We start from the raw sequence: 13,745 nt of genomic DNA, 5'->3' as shown, positions 1-13,745 counted from the left end.
CCAGTGCTTTTCGTTTTTCTCAGTCTTGCATTCATGTCATCAAATATATTGGTTTCAGCATCACACCGCTTCAGGATGCTTGTACCTGCAGGCTGTTTGGCAGGTTGCATTATTACTCTGAAAAAAACCTGTGTGGAAGCAACCAAGAAAGCAGTCATGTTCTTGCCAGAGGAACATAGCACTAGACAGGAGCTGAGTGCAGCTCTTGCAGCAGGAGACAAAGTGTTGTCCATTTGGGTTGCAACCAAGCTAAAAGGCTGCCAGTTGTCAACAAGTGAGAAATCCCACTCTACTGTGTATGGCAGTCTCCCTTTCTAATTGCATATAGCTCTGATTGGAAAAGCTGGGAATCTGAGTGTGGCTAGTATAATGGAATTTAAGATTGAGGCTTCATAATTTTCTGATGCACTAATGCATGGTCTTGAGCTACTACCTAAGTGCTCAGGGACGCACATTTCCCAAGATCTAACCAGACAGAATTGGGATTCCCAGACCCTCATTTTCTGGAAGAGTTAGGAAATAGTCAACAAACACTAACCCTGGAAGCTCTGGCAGCCCTGATTTTTTTGAACCCAAACTGGTGCACACTAAACCAGGTCTATGGGTGGTTTAGATTTCACAAGTCAGGGTTTTACTAGGAAATTCTATTTCAAACCATTCTCCTGACAAGCTCCAACATGCTATTGTACATGCAAACCAGCAAAAAATTTCTCAAAACCACTTCACTAAATACTACAGAAACCCACTGTAATTGCTGTAAGTCTTGACTATAATGTATGTGTGTGATGCTTGGCTGCTGTGGTCACCACCTGTATGCACTGTGATGATGAGACAGGTAAGACAGTTAGACCAAAAAAAGTATTTTTAGAGTGTTACATTTTATGCTTTTTTAAATTAACTCAGTTGGTCAGAGCGTGGTGCTAATATGCCAAGGCTGTGGGTTGATCTCTGTGGGAGCTGTTCACTTAAGAGCTGGGCTCGATGATCCTTGTGAGTCCCTTCCAGCTCAGAATATTCTGTGATTCTGGGAAATAACAAATGATGTCATCCAAAGTTAATATCCACTTTATTTTTCACTTTATTTAGTCATTGCCGCTTTTGGATAATAATTATTCCTTTGTCCCATTCCCATATGTCTGACATGCTTCATAAGCCTCGTTATGTGATGATGCTGGTGCTCACTTCAAGTCTTTTCTGTGCCGTTGTTTCACAGAATACAACTGATGCGAGCACTAGTGAGAGGAAGAGTGCTGATGACTATATTATGGTTTCCAAAGAAGAGGAGAGAAGTAAAAGTGCTGCTCCAGAGCCAGTGCAGCCCCTTCAGGCACACAAGGAGGCAGCAGTGAAGGCAGAAGCTCCATCTCGTTCCTCTTTGATATTTTCCGACCCTCTGATGGGTTCCATTTCAGCCTCCTCCAGCAACCTCAGCTCCAGCCCTGATGATGACAGTAGTAATAACAGCAAAGATTCTGACTTTGCTATTGTCAGCCCACTGGACATCTAAGGAAACAGGCTGGGAGAGTTTGGGAAATCTGTCATTACAACTCAGCTCTAATTTCTGTGATTTCACGGGTTGGATAGTTCTTTGGATTACAAGGACAGAAAATAGATAAAGGTAGCCCATTTCAGCTGCCAAAAGCCTAAATTAAAATAAAAAGGCAAGCAAACAAAAAAAGACATAGATTTGCTACTTTTAAAAAATAATATATACATTTTAATAACTGCCTTAAATAAAGACCCAGTAAAACCCAGTTCTAATATACAGTTATTATTAATTATGCTGTTACCCTACGTAGGAGCTTTGTTACTATAGAAGTGATGCCTTCCCAAAGCATAGAGTAGTATATGCTAGGTACCATAATGAAAATGTGTGGATACCTGACATCAGACCTGATGCAGGAAAGACAGGCTAGATTTAATAATGTCCTTTTACAAAATGTGCTTGACTGGGTTTTCTGTGTAGGAAAGGGTACTGTTTCTTCAGAGACTGTGATTAGAGAAGTAGGGAATGAGTATCAAAAAGATTAAAAGCATCATCCTGGTAGGAAGTTTGTTCTCCCTTGAGGAATCCTAGTTTCTTAATTTTCATCCTGCAATAGCCTGAGGTGTGTTCAGGGCAGAGGTTTGTGTAGTTGTTCCTCAGTGCTTACAGGAGACGATGTGACAAGCTCCTTGAGAATGAGGACCTACACAACAGAGCCTTATTTGCCTTTCTCTACTTTTCCCCCTTGAGAGTTCCCAGTTCAACACTTTCCTTCTTTATCTTTGTCTACTTTTACTTCCCCTGGCATGATTTTTTTCATTTTGCTCAGACTACAGCAGTCAAGAAATAGGTGCAAGGGAAATAACAGTATTTCATAATGTAGACCTGAGCTGCTTGAACTAAAGCTAGCCCAAGTATGATAACTTACCAGGGAAGGTTGCAAAGTGAAATGAAATGTTCATAATTAAAAGCACTTTATGTCTCATTGCTATTATCTTCTATAGACTCTGTTTACATATATTGCTATATGATTTCCATATTTCTAATCACAAGAAACATAATGGTGCAGCAGTGTTAACCAACAGAAAGTTTCTAATTGACTTTGTTACTTGTTCTTCTATGGAAAAGTGTATTTTTTTCCCATCAAGTCTATAGTACTTCTAATAACAGCTTTCTTCAAGTAGATAAGGGGGGTTTCTGTGCTCTCTGATCCCTGTAACCTCTGTTGGAATTCAGAAAACAACTGGTGGTGAGTAAACCACTCCTCCTGCAGGACCTACACAGAGTTAGCTTGAGGAAGGAGTGTTAATATGTCACTCTGTCACAGCAGCAAAAAAAAGCATCATTTGCTTTTAAGATGCATATACATTATACCATGCAACAACTTCCTATTTGCATGGCAAAGCTTGTGTTTGTTCAAAGTTATGAAATTGTAGTTATTTGCTGCGTAGTCTGTAATTGTAAATGAAGTACTGTATCCCAAAGATGAGGTGACATGTAATTTGCTGGTCTTAGATTTTACAAGGTCTGTGTCAGTGACTGAACTGAAGAGTTAATTGTCATGCAATTACGTGGTAGCTGCCATCCTTACATGTTCAAAAGCCACCATGTAGTTCTTCAGAGATTATTTGTGCCTTGTAAAATGTTAAAATACTAGAATGTTATGAGCGGGCATAGCATCATGCCTCTCTGCAACAGAGTGATGCAGTCAGGTGACTGTTTAGATGAAAGATCTTAAATGCATAACATTTTGGAGAAGTGTTTATTTTAAGCTTCATAAAAGATCACTTTGGAATTCAGCATGCATGCCTGTCTCCAGTTTATTTTATTACCCTGAGTTTGCATGAATGCCAGGGGATGGGGTGGCTGGTTGATTTATTTAAGCCTTTCAAGCTTTTCTAACTTTAACCTATACAGCAAGGCTTGTGGCACCTTCAGCAAAGGGTGGCTGTTAAAGAAGTACCTGTGGAAAGAGGGAAGAAATATTCTGGGGACAGAGAGAAAAGTTTTATATTCTGTGATACGTAAACATTCAAAGATTCCAGTAGCTTGGCAGGAGAAAATGTTTTTACTTCTTTTTTATTTTTTTAAGCATCAGTCTTTTGATTTCTATTCTAGTGGGTTGTTTCAGGGATCACATAGCTATTTTCTTGAACAGTCTCATTGCCAATGGAAGAGTGTGATTTGTACAGGTTTTTTTATTTTTGTAAATTAGTTGTATCTTTAATGTTGCATATTTTAAAACAGTAGTTTATGAAGATTTTGGGAGTTTCTAAGAATCAGTGAATACTGATAAACTGAATACGTATCATGCCATGGGATATGATAAAAATCTCTAAAAGCAGAGAGACAATTATACAAATAAGATCAGAGTAACTCCAGTAAATTAATCTGGTTTGGTTGTACCATGTCCTTTCACATCTTAAATATGTTGTCTCTGATATTTGATCATAGTGCAGAGATAATGAAAAGTATTTTAGTATATTCATTAAGTTAGAAACTTGTAAGTTAGAAAAAACATCAAATCATCACCCTGTTTTGTGTTATGTTAAGAATATACTGAAAGAGAAATTGTCATTTAAAATACAAGATTATTCATTTTCTCTGGAAATGACCTGCTCATAATGTTCATGGATAACAGTAATTGGATAGAAAAATTATTAGCATTGCAAATTGCTGACAAAAACTGATGCAGCGTTAAGATTGCCAATCTGAGACTGTTTTACTGTATTTACTTTATAAAGTAATAAATATTTATTACTTTAAAGTCTCTTGCATGTCATGTCAGTTGTATGTTCTGCAGAAAGGCAGCATCATATTTTGACTGGGTATTGATTTAGTCATGGAGCTTTGTATCTTTACTCTGGAAGAACATTTAGCCCGCTTTATTAAAGAAAGAATTAACAAACTTTTTGGGTTGTGCTTGTGCTGTTTTCTCAAAAAAGAGGGAAAGCTTTTTGACTAGAGTACTGGAAGTATCATTTCTGAGAACTAGGATGATTAAAACTTAAAAACTATCTATATAAGCACAAAAACTGATTGTTACTTTAATCAGATTTTATGTATGTGATCCAGGGAATAAAACTGGATGTCATTTATCTCAACTAAACAATATAGAATATTTCCTGTTTTATGAAATTTCCTGTATCTGAAAATGAATCAGTATTTACCATGACATAACTTGTCTGTAATTTCATGAAGCTCAGTATAGTGTCATCATTGTGTCTCAATGACAGTGCCAGTATCTGTACAGTACATTTCTGAGTCTCTATACATGAATTCACATTCCTAACTCATGGTTCTCCAGTATGTTCTCATTAAATGGCATAGAGGCAACTGTTTAAAAGATTACATTTCAGATTTAAGGTGTACTTGTGCCTGCAACGTCATCTGTTCAAATACATCCTAACATGAACAGATTTTCAAATTCTTGGTGTCGGCCCTTAAATAATACTTTTCATTTTGTGCTGCATGTGTTGGTCTAGAATGAATTATTCTAATGATTTATTAGACTTGAAAAGGTGCAATTTCATAAAATAAACTTCATTTGGCTACAGAATAGTAATTACACTGTCTTGTAATCTGTGCTGTTCTTTTGAGAGTTATTATACACAGTCTGTGCATAGTGTTTGCTGTGTCCCCCAGTCTGCCAGACTCTGGCTTTAGTAGCTAAATTTAGAGATGAAAAAGCATGAAAAAAGGTTGTTAGAGTAACAGCAACTTGAAGCATGCACACAGGCAACTTGCTTTCCTGCTTCTCACAACTTACTTAACCACTGAAATGGTAGGGGAGGTTTTAGGTATGTGGGAGGATCTGCAAGAGGCAAAGTGCACAACCCTAGAAACAGACAATGAGCTGGAAGGGTTGCAGTTGGAGACTCTGAAACTATGGGTTCTTTAGGGCAGGAACCATCTTTTTCTTTGATGTTGTACTACACAAACACTGTCAAAATTAGAATAACAATAATAATAATACACTCATTATTTCACCCCATTTTGCTCTTTCAAACTGCAAACTAGATTTAATCCAGTAACAGCAACTCAGATGATAGCAGTACTGTGGGAGCAGCAGAATCTGGTCCTACACTGCTGAAATAAGTGCAGATGAGGAACAGTTGTTTAAATAAATAAATTAAAACCAAAGAAACCTGACACCACAAACAGGACTATAATATTGCCAAATACAAAAAAAACAAAAACCTGTATTTCTTTCTAGATATATGCAAATTATAAGAGGTATTTTCCAAACTATGCTTCAGATAGCACTTATGTAACTTGTTTGACTATGCCAGGTAGGTTTGTGCAAACCTATCTTTGTTTTTAACTTGTAAAAGCATACCTGTTGCCAGGATGTGGGAACTATTAAAATATATCAGCTGCAGAGAGAAGACATTGTGGTTCCATTTTCTGTGAATGGCAAGAATTTGATCCTTCAAATCCTGCTGTTTTAACACTTTCACTGTCTGCCGAGGTAACAACGTGAAAAACCCTGTAATCATTTCCAGAGACCTGATGGGAGCTCCACTGCTTAAGGCATCACATGCAGTTGCAGAGCTTTGGGCTGAGAAACTTTTCACAGCTTTACCTTTGACTGTGGGCTTTGGGGACTGCAGCAAAACCAGGTTTGTCTGAATTTTTAACTCATACAAAGATGCATTTGAAGATTTTGCAAATTACCATGTCAGTATTTGAGACTTTTTGAAATATAAATGCTACATGGTTTTGAGATGGAGGAATAGTTGTCAAAATATCTTGATTGCCCACCTGCTGTGTTAATTGAATTCAGTGGATGGGGAATATAGCAGCATTTCCAGAGCATCATTAAACTGCCCTTTTAAATAAGACTATACAAGGCAAACAGATATTAGAAGGCAGATTGTCAGTGGTGTCGTATAGCTTTCTGGATAATATATATACATCTCTGCAATAGTAGGAACTTGCATAATTTCTGTCCACAAATGGAGGGGCTTGCAACATTCTGGAACATGTGGCAGAAAATGTAAGTGAACGTGAGCCTGTTCATAGAAACATTTTTAAAGCTTCAAGGATTAGAATATGCCAAAACAATTTTTAAAATGTAAAATAAATACACACAAAGATTATTTAGGCTTGCAAAAGTTATCAGGTCTCAAAAAAGTTTCATTTAGTTTAGAGAAGTTTGATGGAACTCCAGGTTATAGTGCAGGGGGACTGACAGAAGCACCTATAGGAGTTTTGGACTGCAATGAACTTCTAGTGCTTCAGACTTGGAACTTTCAAATTCTGGAGAACATTAATTCCAGTATGTAAGCAATGAATTGCACATGTTTACTAAGTTGCAAAGAAGTCATGATGGGGGAATTCCTCAGCAGACCCTCTTTCCAAACTTCTTTTGTTCTCATTTCCCACAGTCAAGCCCATCTGACAATTTTGTGGTACCCATAAAAACTTCAGCTGTTTCATCTTCTTGAATAACTGAATTCTCAGTCCCTGTGATCAAAGTTAGCTGTTAATCATCTCAGGACTCTAATTCCCTGTGCCTGCAGCCTGGCCACCAGCCCAACCAGTGCGCTTCTTGTTCTCATGTAAAATCTGAAATCTTATGAAAATCTCACAATACTTCTACAGCAGGTGGTATCCATATTCGGTCCTCATGACTTCCCTGTGGTAAACTTTATTGTAAGTTTTATTGCCTAATATTTTCTCTAGCCATATTTCTGTTGTAATTCTTACAATCAAGAAAAAAACAGAAGAATATCTTGGCTTCACTCAAAAATACTTGGCTTTTTCTTTTCTGCCTCTACTGGCAAAGTCTCTTTGCTGAGAATTTTTGGTTCTGCTTCTTGTAAAACAGCCTATGTGTGTTTATACTGCTTGTGGGGTAAAGTTCTGATATATGTTCTCTTTAAAAATGCTGAAACAAAATGCTGATTTCTCCAAACTTTTTCTCATAATAAAAGGGGCTTGAGTTAAGCATAAACTTAAAAAAAAAAAAAAAAACTGTGAAGAGGAATAGTGTCTGTTTTCAATTTCTAGAAAACATCATCTTCTAGTAAACACACTGGAGGGCAAATAATGCACTCTACCAAACTATACCATTTTCTTTAAAAAAAAAAAAATTCCCTGTCCCACCTGATGAAACCATGGAGAGGGAGAGCTCTGTTTGGGGCAGGGTGCTCCTGGGCAGAGGGGAAGGTGGCCCATGGTTGTGCTTGGAGGAAATGTGGGGCACCCAAGGCCATGCCACACTGACCTGTGTTCCCATGCATAGGAACACCCATCCTTGTGCAGGGAACACAGGCTGAAGTGTTGCTGGACAGATGGAGGATCAGAAGATGAAAATTAGTGTGTTTTACCTTCCATGGATCTTTAAGCTTCAGAGGAAATAAAAACGGGAAAGCAATTGCAAGCATCATTAACTGTGCTGGCATTGCAGTCACTGAAATGTGCTTTCCTCAGTGTTTTCTTTCTGTGGGATGCAAATTTTGCATTGTAGAGGGGCTTATAAAGACCAAATAAAAATCTCTTTTTTCATATTCTGACATTTTTGCTGTATGTGAATATTATGGGTTTTTTAAGAGATGTTGTTATTATTGGTGTATATCCACATAGAGATCACAGCAACTTCCCTCCTTCTCTCTCCTCCCTATATCAAACATTCTGAAGAAAGCCAAAGAAAAGAGAGAGACACAGAGCATCTTTAAAATTCTTGTAATCTAAGTGCTGAGTTTTTATGTGATGGTGTTAGTATGCTTGGTAGCTTGCACTGAGTAGAAAACCAATGTCTATTAAAACATGCTGGAGAGAGAAAAGTGTCTACAATTTTTCATCTATGTGAGCACTATGTGTTTTGCCAGTGCTTGTTAAGTTGCATCTGGCCTTACTGGAGGAAGTTATATCATTAATATGCCTTCTGCAGATTTGGGGGGGTTTTTTTGAAAAAAATTAGTACTTGCTTTTGCATATAAGATTTCTTACTGTTTTCTAAAATGTTCATTCTCTGAAAATACCCTTTTGCTGTATTGACATATAAGATATGCTAAGAGTTTATTTTTCTTCCTCACCATCCTCTGTCTTTTGTCTGCACCCTGGCCTATACACAACCTGCAGACCCATCTCATCTCCCCATCTCTGCCTTCCCTTCCCCAGATTGGGATTTAGGAGAGATCCAGTTGCAAATCATTTGGGGAAAACTGCACCAAGAGATGTGAGGCTACAATACAAATTGCAGCCTGACCCAAATGAGCAAGTCACACCTTGCCAGCAAACATTCCCTGGTTCTCTGACCTTGCAAAGCCACAAGCACACCCAGAGGTCTTGGGCTGTTGAGCCTGGCCTCTTGTGAAGGGGAAGCATTTGTAGGAAGCAATCTGCATGATAGGGCCGTGTGCCATTATTTGAGAATAACTGAATCCTTTACCTTCAAAATCAGAAAACATGAGCCTAACCTTCAGGAAGTTTATAAAATGCACAGCAAAGACCTCAAGCACAGAGAAGCAGCCCGAAACTCTCACATTTCATAAGCCTGTCAATGCACACTGTGGATGCACCGTGATCAAGATAAAGACACGCACTGGGGACTGGTGATAAAAATATGAACTCCAGTTTCTGCTGCAAAATGCTGATGAGACCAAATAGAGCCATCAGGTAGAAGCAAGGCAAGTTATTCCTTCAGAAAGAAACTGTAAAAGTTTCAAGTATACTATTTTGATACTCTCTAAGAGAAAGGCACCTTCTGGTTCAAAATTATTTCAGTTAGAAACTTTATGTAATCCTTTACGGAAAGTACAAAAGGTGAAAGATATACAAAACTTTTAAAACTAATATATTTCAATTCATGATGTTTTAAAATTCCTTCAGCAATTCACTGAGTTTTGGATGGAGGGGAGCTTATCTTTAATAAGAAATAAAATCTATATGAGGCAGGTGGGCCTGTGCTGCAGGATGATCCTTGGGAACAGAGCCAGGCAAGTTTAAAACTGAAAGATACTTAAAACAGAAACTGGGGCTTTCCTGCTTACACTCAAAGGCAGGACTGGCATTTTATGGGGCTGGCTCCTGGAGGTAGGTGCTGACCTGAAAAATCCACCCCTCTAGGAGGGCTGGTAAGCAGCACTGTCAGGGACAGCTCATACACTGAGGCAGATGGAACTGTCTGTCCATCTGTCTCTGTGCATCCTGTACAATATCAAAACCATTAGCTGTATGATTGGCATTCAGCATATTTTGGATTAAAGACCAGTAGGTTAACCCAAAGTTTCAGCAATGTGCTGGGAAATCTTCTCTGTAACCTTACCACACTTGCAGGGCCACCATGGGGAGAGGTAAATCCCCATTTCCAGAGCCTGCAGTGCAGACCCAGCATGGATCAGATCGCCCTGAGTGTGAATCAGCACACTTTGACTGATGCCCAGAGCATCAGCTTATTCAGATCAAGGTATGCTTCTGCTGGCCTAGATAACCATGTGCATCAATGGTTCACCACAGGGCTTGGGGTGGCACTGCAAGCCAGCAAGTCAGGGGAATGCAAATGGTCTCCAGAAGCAAAGGCACCACGGGGAAGTTTTGATTTATTTTTGATAAGAAGATCTGTTAAAATTTGAGAGTCTTAGTGAGACTAACAGAGGACTAAGATTATTGAGAGCATTTTGTTTATCAGCTACATTGCTGCACTGATAACTTGGGTAACCTGGGCACTGGGGAGAGCCTCTTCTGCCCTTCCTGCTCCACAGTTCTGTGCTAGCACTTGTTCATCTCTGCTGGTGGTGTGTGCCATTCCAAAACACCCATAAGAAATGACAGGTCCTTGTCCTGTCCAAGGTCCCTGGAAATGCTCAGTGCAGACACAGCCCCTAAATACCCCTTGGTCTTCAGACATACCAGACATTGATCACACTTGGACTCGTGGGTCTGGTTGTTGTGCACAGAACATCCGTGCTGCAGGCGTCCTGCACTCTGCTGGGAGCAGCCACCACAGAGCCTCCGCCAGCCGCAGCCGCTGCTGAATCACGTAGCAAACCCCAGCGAGGGCGGCAGCTGCTCACACTTCTTGGAAGTCCTCGCCTCAGTTCAGGGGAAGTCTCAAAGAGGAATCACAGGCCAGCCAGTGCCTCTGCACTGGGGTGGGGATGGGACGCTTGCCAGCAGCCCTGCACTGAGCTCTAGCAGCGTATGGACAGCAGTGCCTGGCCCTTGCTCACTCCCTCCAATGCTGCACTGATTTTGGGGCTGTGTGGGGCACTTGGCACCCGTCCTGCAGCACACTCTGTGCCAGACATCCTCCCCATGCTCTGCTCCCCAGCCCCTCAGCATCACGTGGGCTGTTCTGGGGCTGCTGTGGAGGTAGTGGCAAGTTTACAAAGGCTTTTGGTGTGAGTGGGCACTGAGCCTCATGCAGGCTGGTGAAGTCTAATTTTCATACATCCATGCATCCTCCAGTTTGGCTACATCTGGAGAGAAAGATTCCCATTTTGCTTGTAATTGGCTTCCTGCTGAAAATCTTCACAGAGCTTTTTCTTGGGACTTGAACCCCTCAGGGGGGTGAAGGGAGGGTGTTGGTGCTCTTCACTTTTTCAGAATCAGGGAAGTGTTGGAGATTATTTTCCTTCTTTTATCTGTGCATAGGCCTTCCTCCTAGGGATAAGCACACTGCCTCTTCAGTGCTGCTCTGTGCCACAGGTGATGGTCACAGGGCTCCAGCAGGCCACTGAGCATGTTCCAGAGAGAGCAAGGGATCACCAGGGATGATGGGAGAAGTCTGCATCTGAACAGGAACTGCCATGGCCCTCGCCCATCCCATGCATTCCTGAAAACCCAGGCTGTGCCATAGCCTATATCAGCAGGGAGCTGTGCAGCACAGGCTCCACATTTCCCTGTGAACCAGGCTCTTCAATAAGCAGAGCGTGAAGAACCCCATCACCAAGGGTCCTCTGCCACACCATGCGTGGGTCAGGCAGTGCCCTGTGGGCTGCCTGTGCCCCACAGCACAACGAATCTGCACTGACCTGAAACAGCATTAAAAATAGATCCCGAGATACAGGCTGGGGAGAGCGGAAAGGCGAAGCATGAGCTCATTGCTGCTGCTGACTTTTGCATTTGAATAGGTTTTTTTAAACGGTAAAGAAGCAGCTAACATCTGGTTAGACTTTTGTTATGGAGTCCATGTTTTAGCACCATAATTACTGTTGCATTCAGAGTTTTCCTGAATTCCCTTATTTTACATCTCATATAGCTTAATGAAAGTGGCTAAGAGATTGAGCTGAAAATGCTTGTGCAATATTGATTAGGAGGATAATTTTAGGAAGGCTTGGTAACTAGAACATTTCATTAAAAGAACTTCTTTTTCTAAAAAATGTTACATAGTGTCTTGCGATTTTGTGAACTACCTTCTCAGCTAAAGATTAAAGATGATTTTTTCAAACTAAAGGTGTTGGAGAGTAAAAGAAACTAACTGTACCATGATAATAATGAGGAGAGGCCTGTGAGAGCAGTGTGAAGGCTGTTGACTTCTAGTTGCCTCGAAACAGATTTACAAACAGCTCAAAGAATAAATTTAAGTACACATGAATAACAAGTGCATTAGTCACATTAGGGCTTAATGAAGTGTTTATGAAAAGCAGCCTTGTAGCGCTGTCCTTCAGAAGTAATTCACTAAGATGGGTCTGATAACATGTTCTGGATTCAATTTGTCCAGTGTTTAGGTCCATTAGGAAGGGAGTCAAGGATAGGATACCCAACATTGTTTCAGGATTAACAATCAATTGGAGAAAGTCAGAAATTCTCTGGGAGCATCTGTGCTTTATCAGATTGAACTTCATGTGTTGTAAGTTCATAGAAACCATTAAAATCAAGAGTAGAACCTACACTGAGCTCTGATTTTCACTGAACTTTTGGTAGGAACAGGGCAAGAAATGGGGAGTTGAAGTGAGATTCTGTTCATAACTAAAGGAGGCTGCCAATGGTGATGCAATTGCCTCAGTGCAAGGCAAAGCACTGCCTTTTCTGCCCCACCTTGGGCACTGTTTTCCTTCTGTGGACGACCTGTGGCCAGGGAGTCTGAGATTGTAATGCTGCCATCTCTGCCATCATCTCTGTGGTCATTATGGAAACAGGGAACTTGCTGTGCTCCCACCGCAGCTGCATCAAGTTCCTGCAGCTACCCTAGGGTCATTCAGAGAATTGACGAGTCAAATGCTTCTCCTTGGCTGTTGGAGAAGACCAGTGTGACAGCTCATCAGCAAACCAGGTGTCTGAATTCACAGACAGCAGCAGAGGCACACCAAGCAGGAGCAGAAGCTGGTTTGGCTTTGGTTTTGGTCATTATGACCCCGTGTAATCTGCAAGGGTAGAGCAGGCTCTGCACAGGATGCTGAGGTGGGACAAGAGTTAGCATTTGAACGAATTAGCTGCCTCAATACCACTGAACTGGATATTTGGATTTAATAGCTGAAGTGTTTTTCTGCTTCTGAAAATAGTGCCAGCAGCTTTAAAGTCTTGTCTGAGCTGTTCTGTATGCCCTTTTCCAAGCTCTGGAGGGTATAAATACAGCTCTTCCCTAATGTTGCGTAATGAATACATGAAAAATGGTGTCCTCTGCTGCTGAGGTAATGGGAAGACCCTGCTTTACTTCATATTGATAATTGGAGTAGGTCTATTGATTACAGCATTTCTGAGAACTGTAAACTCAGAAAAGAAAGAAGAGTAGTTGGCTGCAGAGGTTAAGTCTAAAGGTACTATAGATCTATCACTAATGTCACATACTTGTTTGTATTAATACAAAGAAAAAACTGCAATGGCCTGGATGCTGAGAGCATCATGAATTTGCTCTGGTTTGATTTTCTATGGAATTCAAGATTAAGGCCATGTTTGAAGAATGGCTTGGATCAAATAGGTACATGCAACAGAAGTAATCAGAGGAGACTGTGTTTGCTACACTGGAAGAAAGTTGCCGCCCCAAAAAATCATTCTGTGACTTCAATAACTCTCAGGGCATGGAAATATTGACTGATAGATGCATGACTTCTCCTGAATTATCACTTGCTTATGTGTACTAATGTAAAAAATACAGACACTGGCTATCCTTTGCCAATGACTGGAAAAATAATTAATGCTCTAGGTTACCTTTGTGGTTTTCAACAATAAAGGCTGGACGAGCTTTATGCTTTCATTAAGAAATAAATCCAGCACAGACAAAAAAGGGTGTTGGATACGTCAGCCTCTGCACCGTTACGTGCCAATTTAGCCAATATCATGTAGTGCAATCTCTCTGCAGCATGAGAAA

At 40.5% G+C, this 13,745-nt stretch overlaps 1 protein-coding gene across 6 annotated transcripts in view; it reads left to right on the top strand.

Annotated features, from left to right (window-relative positions):
- TBC1D5 (TBC1 domain family member 5) overlaps window positions 1-4,395 on the top strand; it is a 316,432-nt gene extending 312,037 nt beyond the window's left edge. For all 6 annotated transcript variants that reach the window (XM_059470481.1, XM_059470490.1, XM_059470498.1 and 3 more), the window contains one exon: window positions 1,214-4,395. In XM_059470481.1, coding sequence (XP_059326464.1) covers window positions 1,214-1,507 — 294 coding nt within the window. In that variant the 3' untranslated portion in view covers window positions 1,508-4,395. The remainder of the gene's footprint in view (window positions 1-1,213) is intronic.
- Window positions 4,396-13,745: the final 9,350 nt, after the last annotated feature.

This window comes from Ammospiza nelsoni, chromosome 1 (genome assembly GCF_027579445.1).
Source record: "Ammospiza nelsoni isolate bAmmNel1 chromosome 1, bAmmNel1.pri, whole genome shotgun sequence".
NCBI lineage: Eukaryota > Metazoa > Chordata > Aves > Passeriformes > Passerellidae > Ammospiza > Ammospiza nelsoni.
Note: the sequence above shows the minus strand (reverse complement) of the source record. Positions and strands in the feature narration are given on the sequence as shown.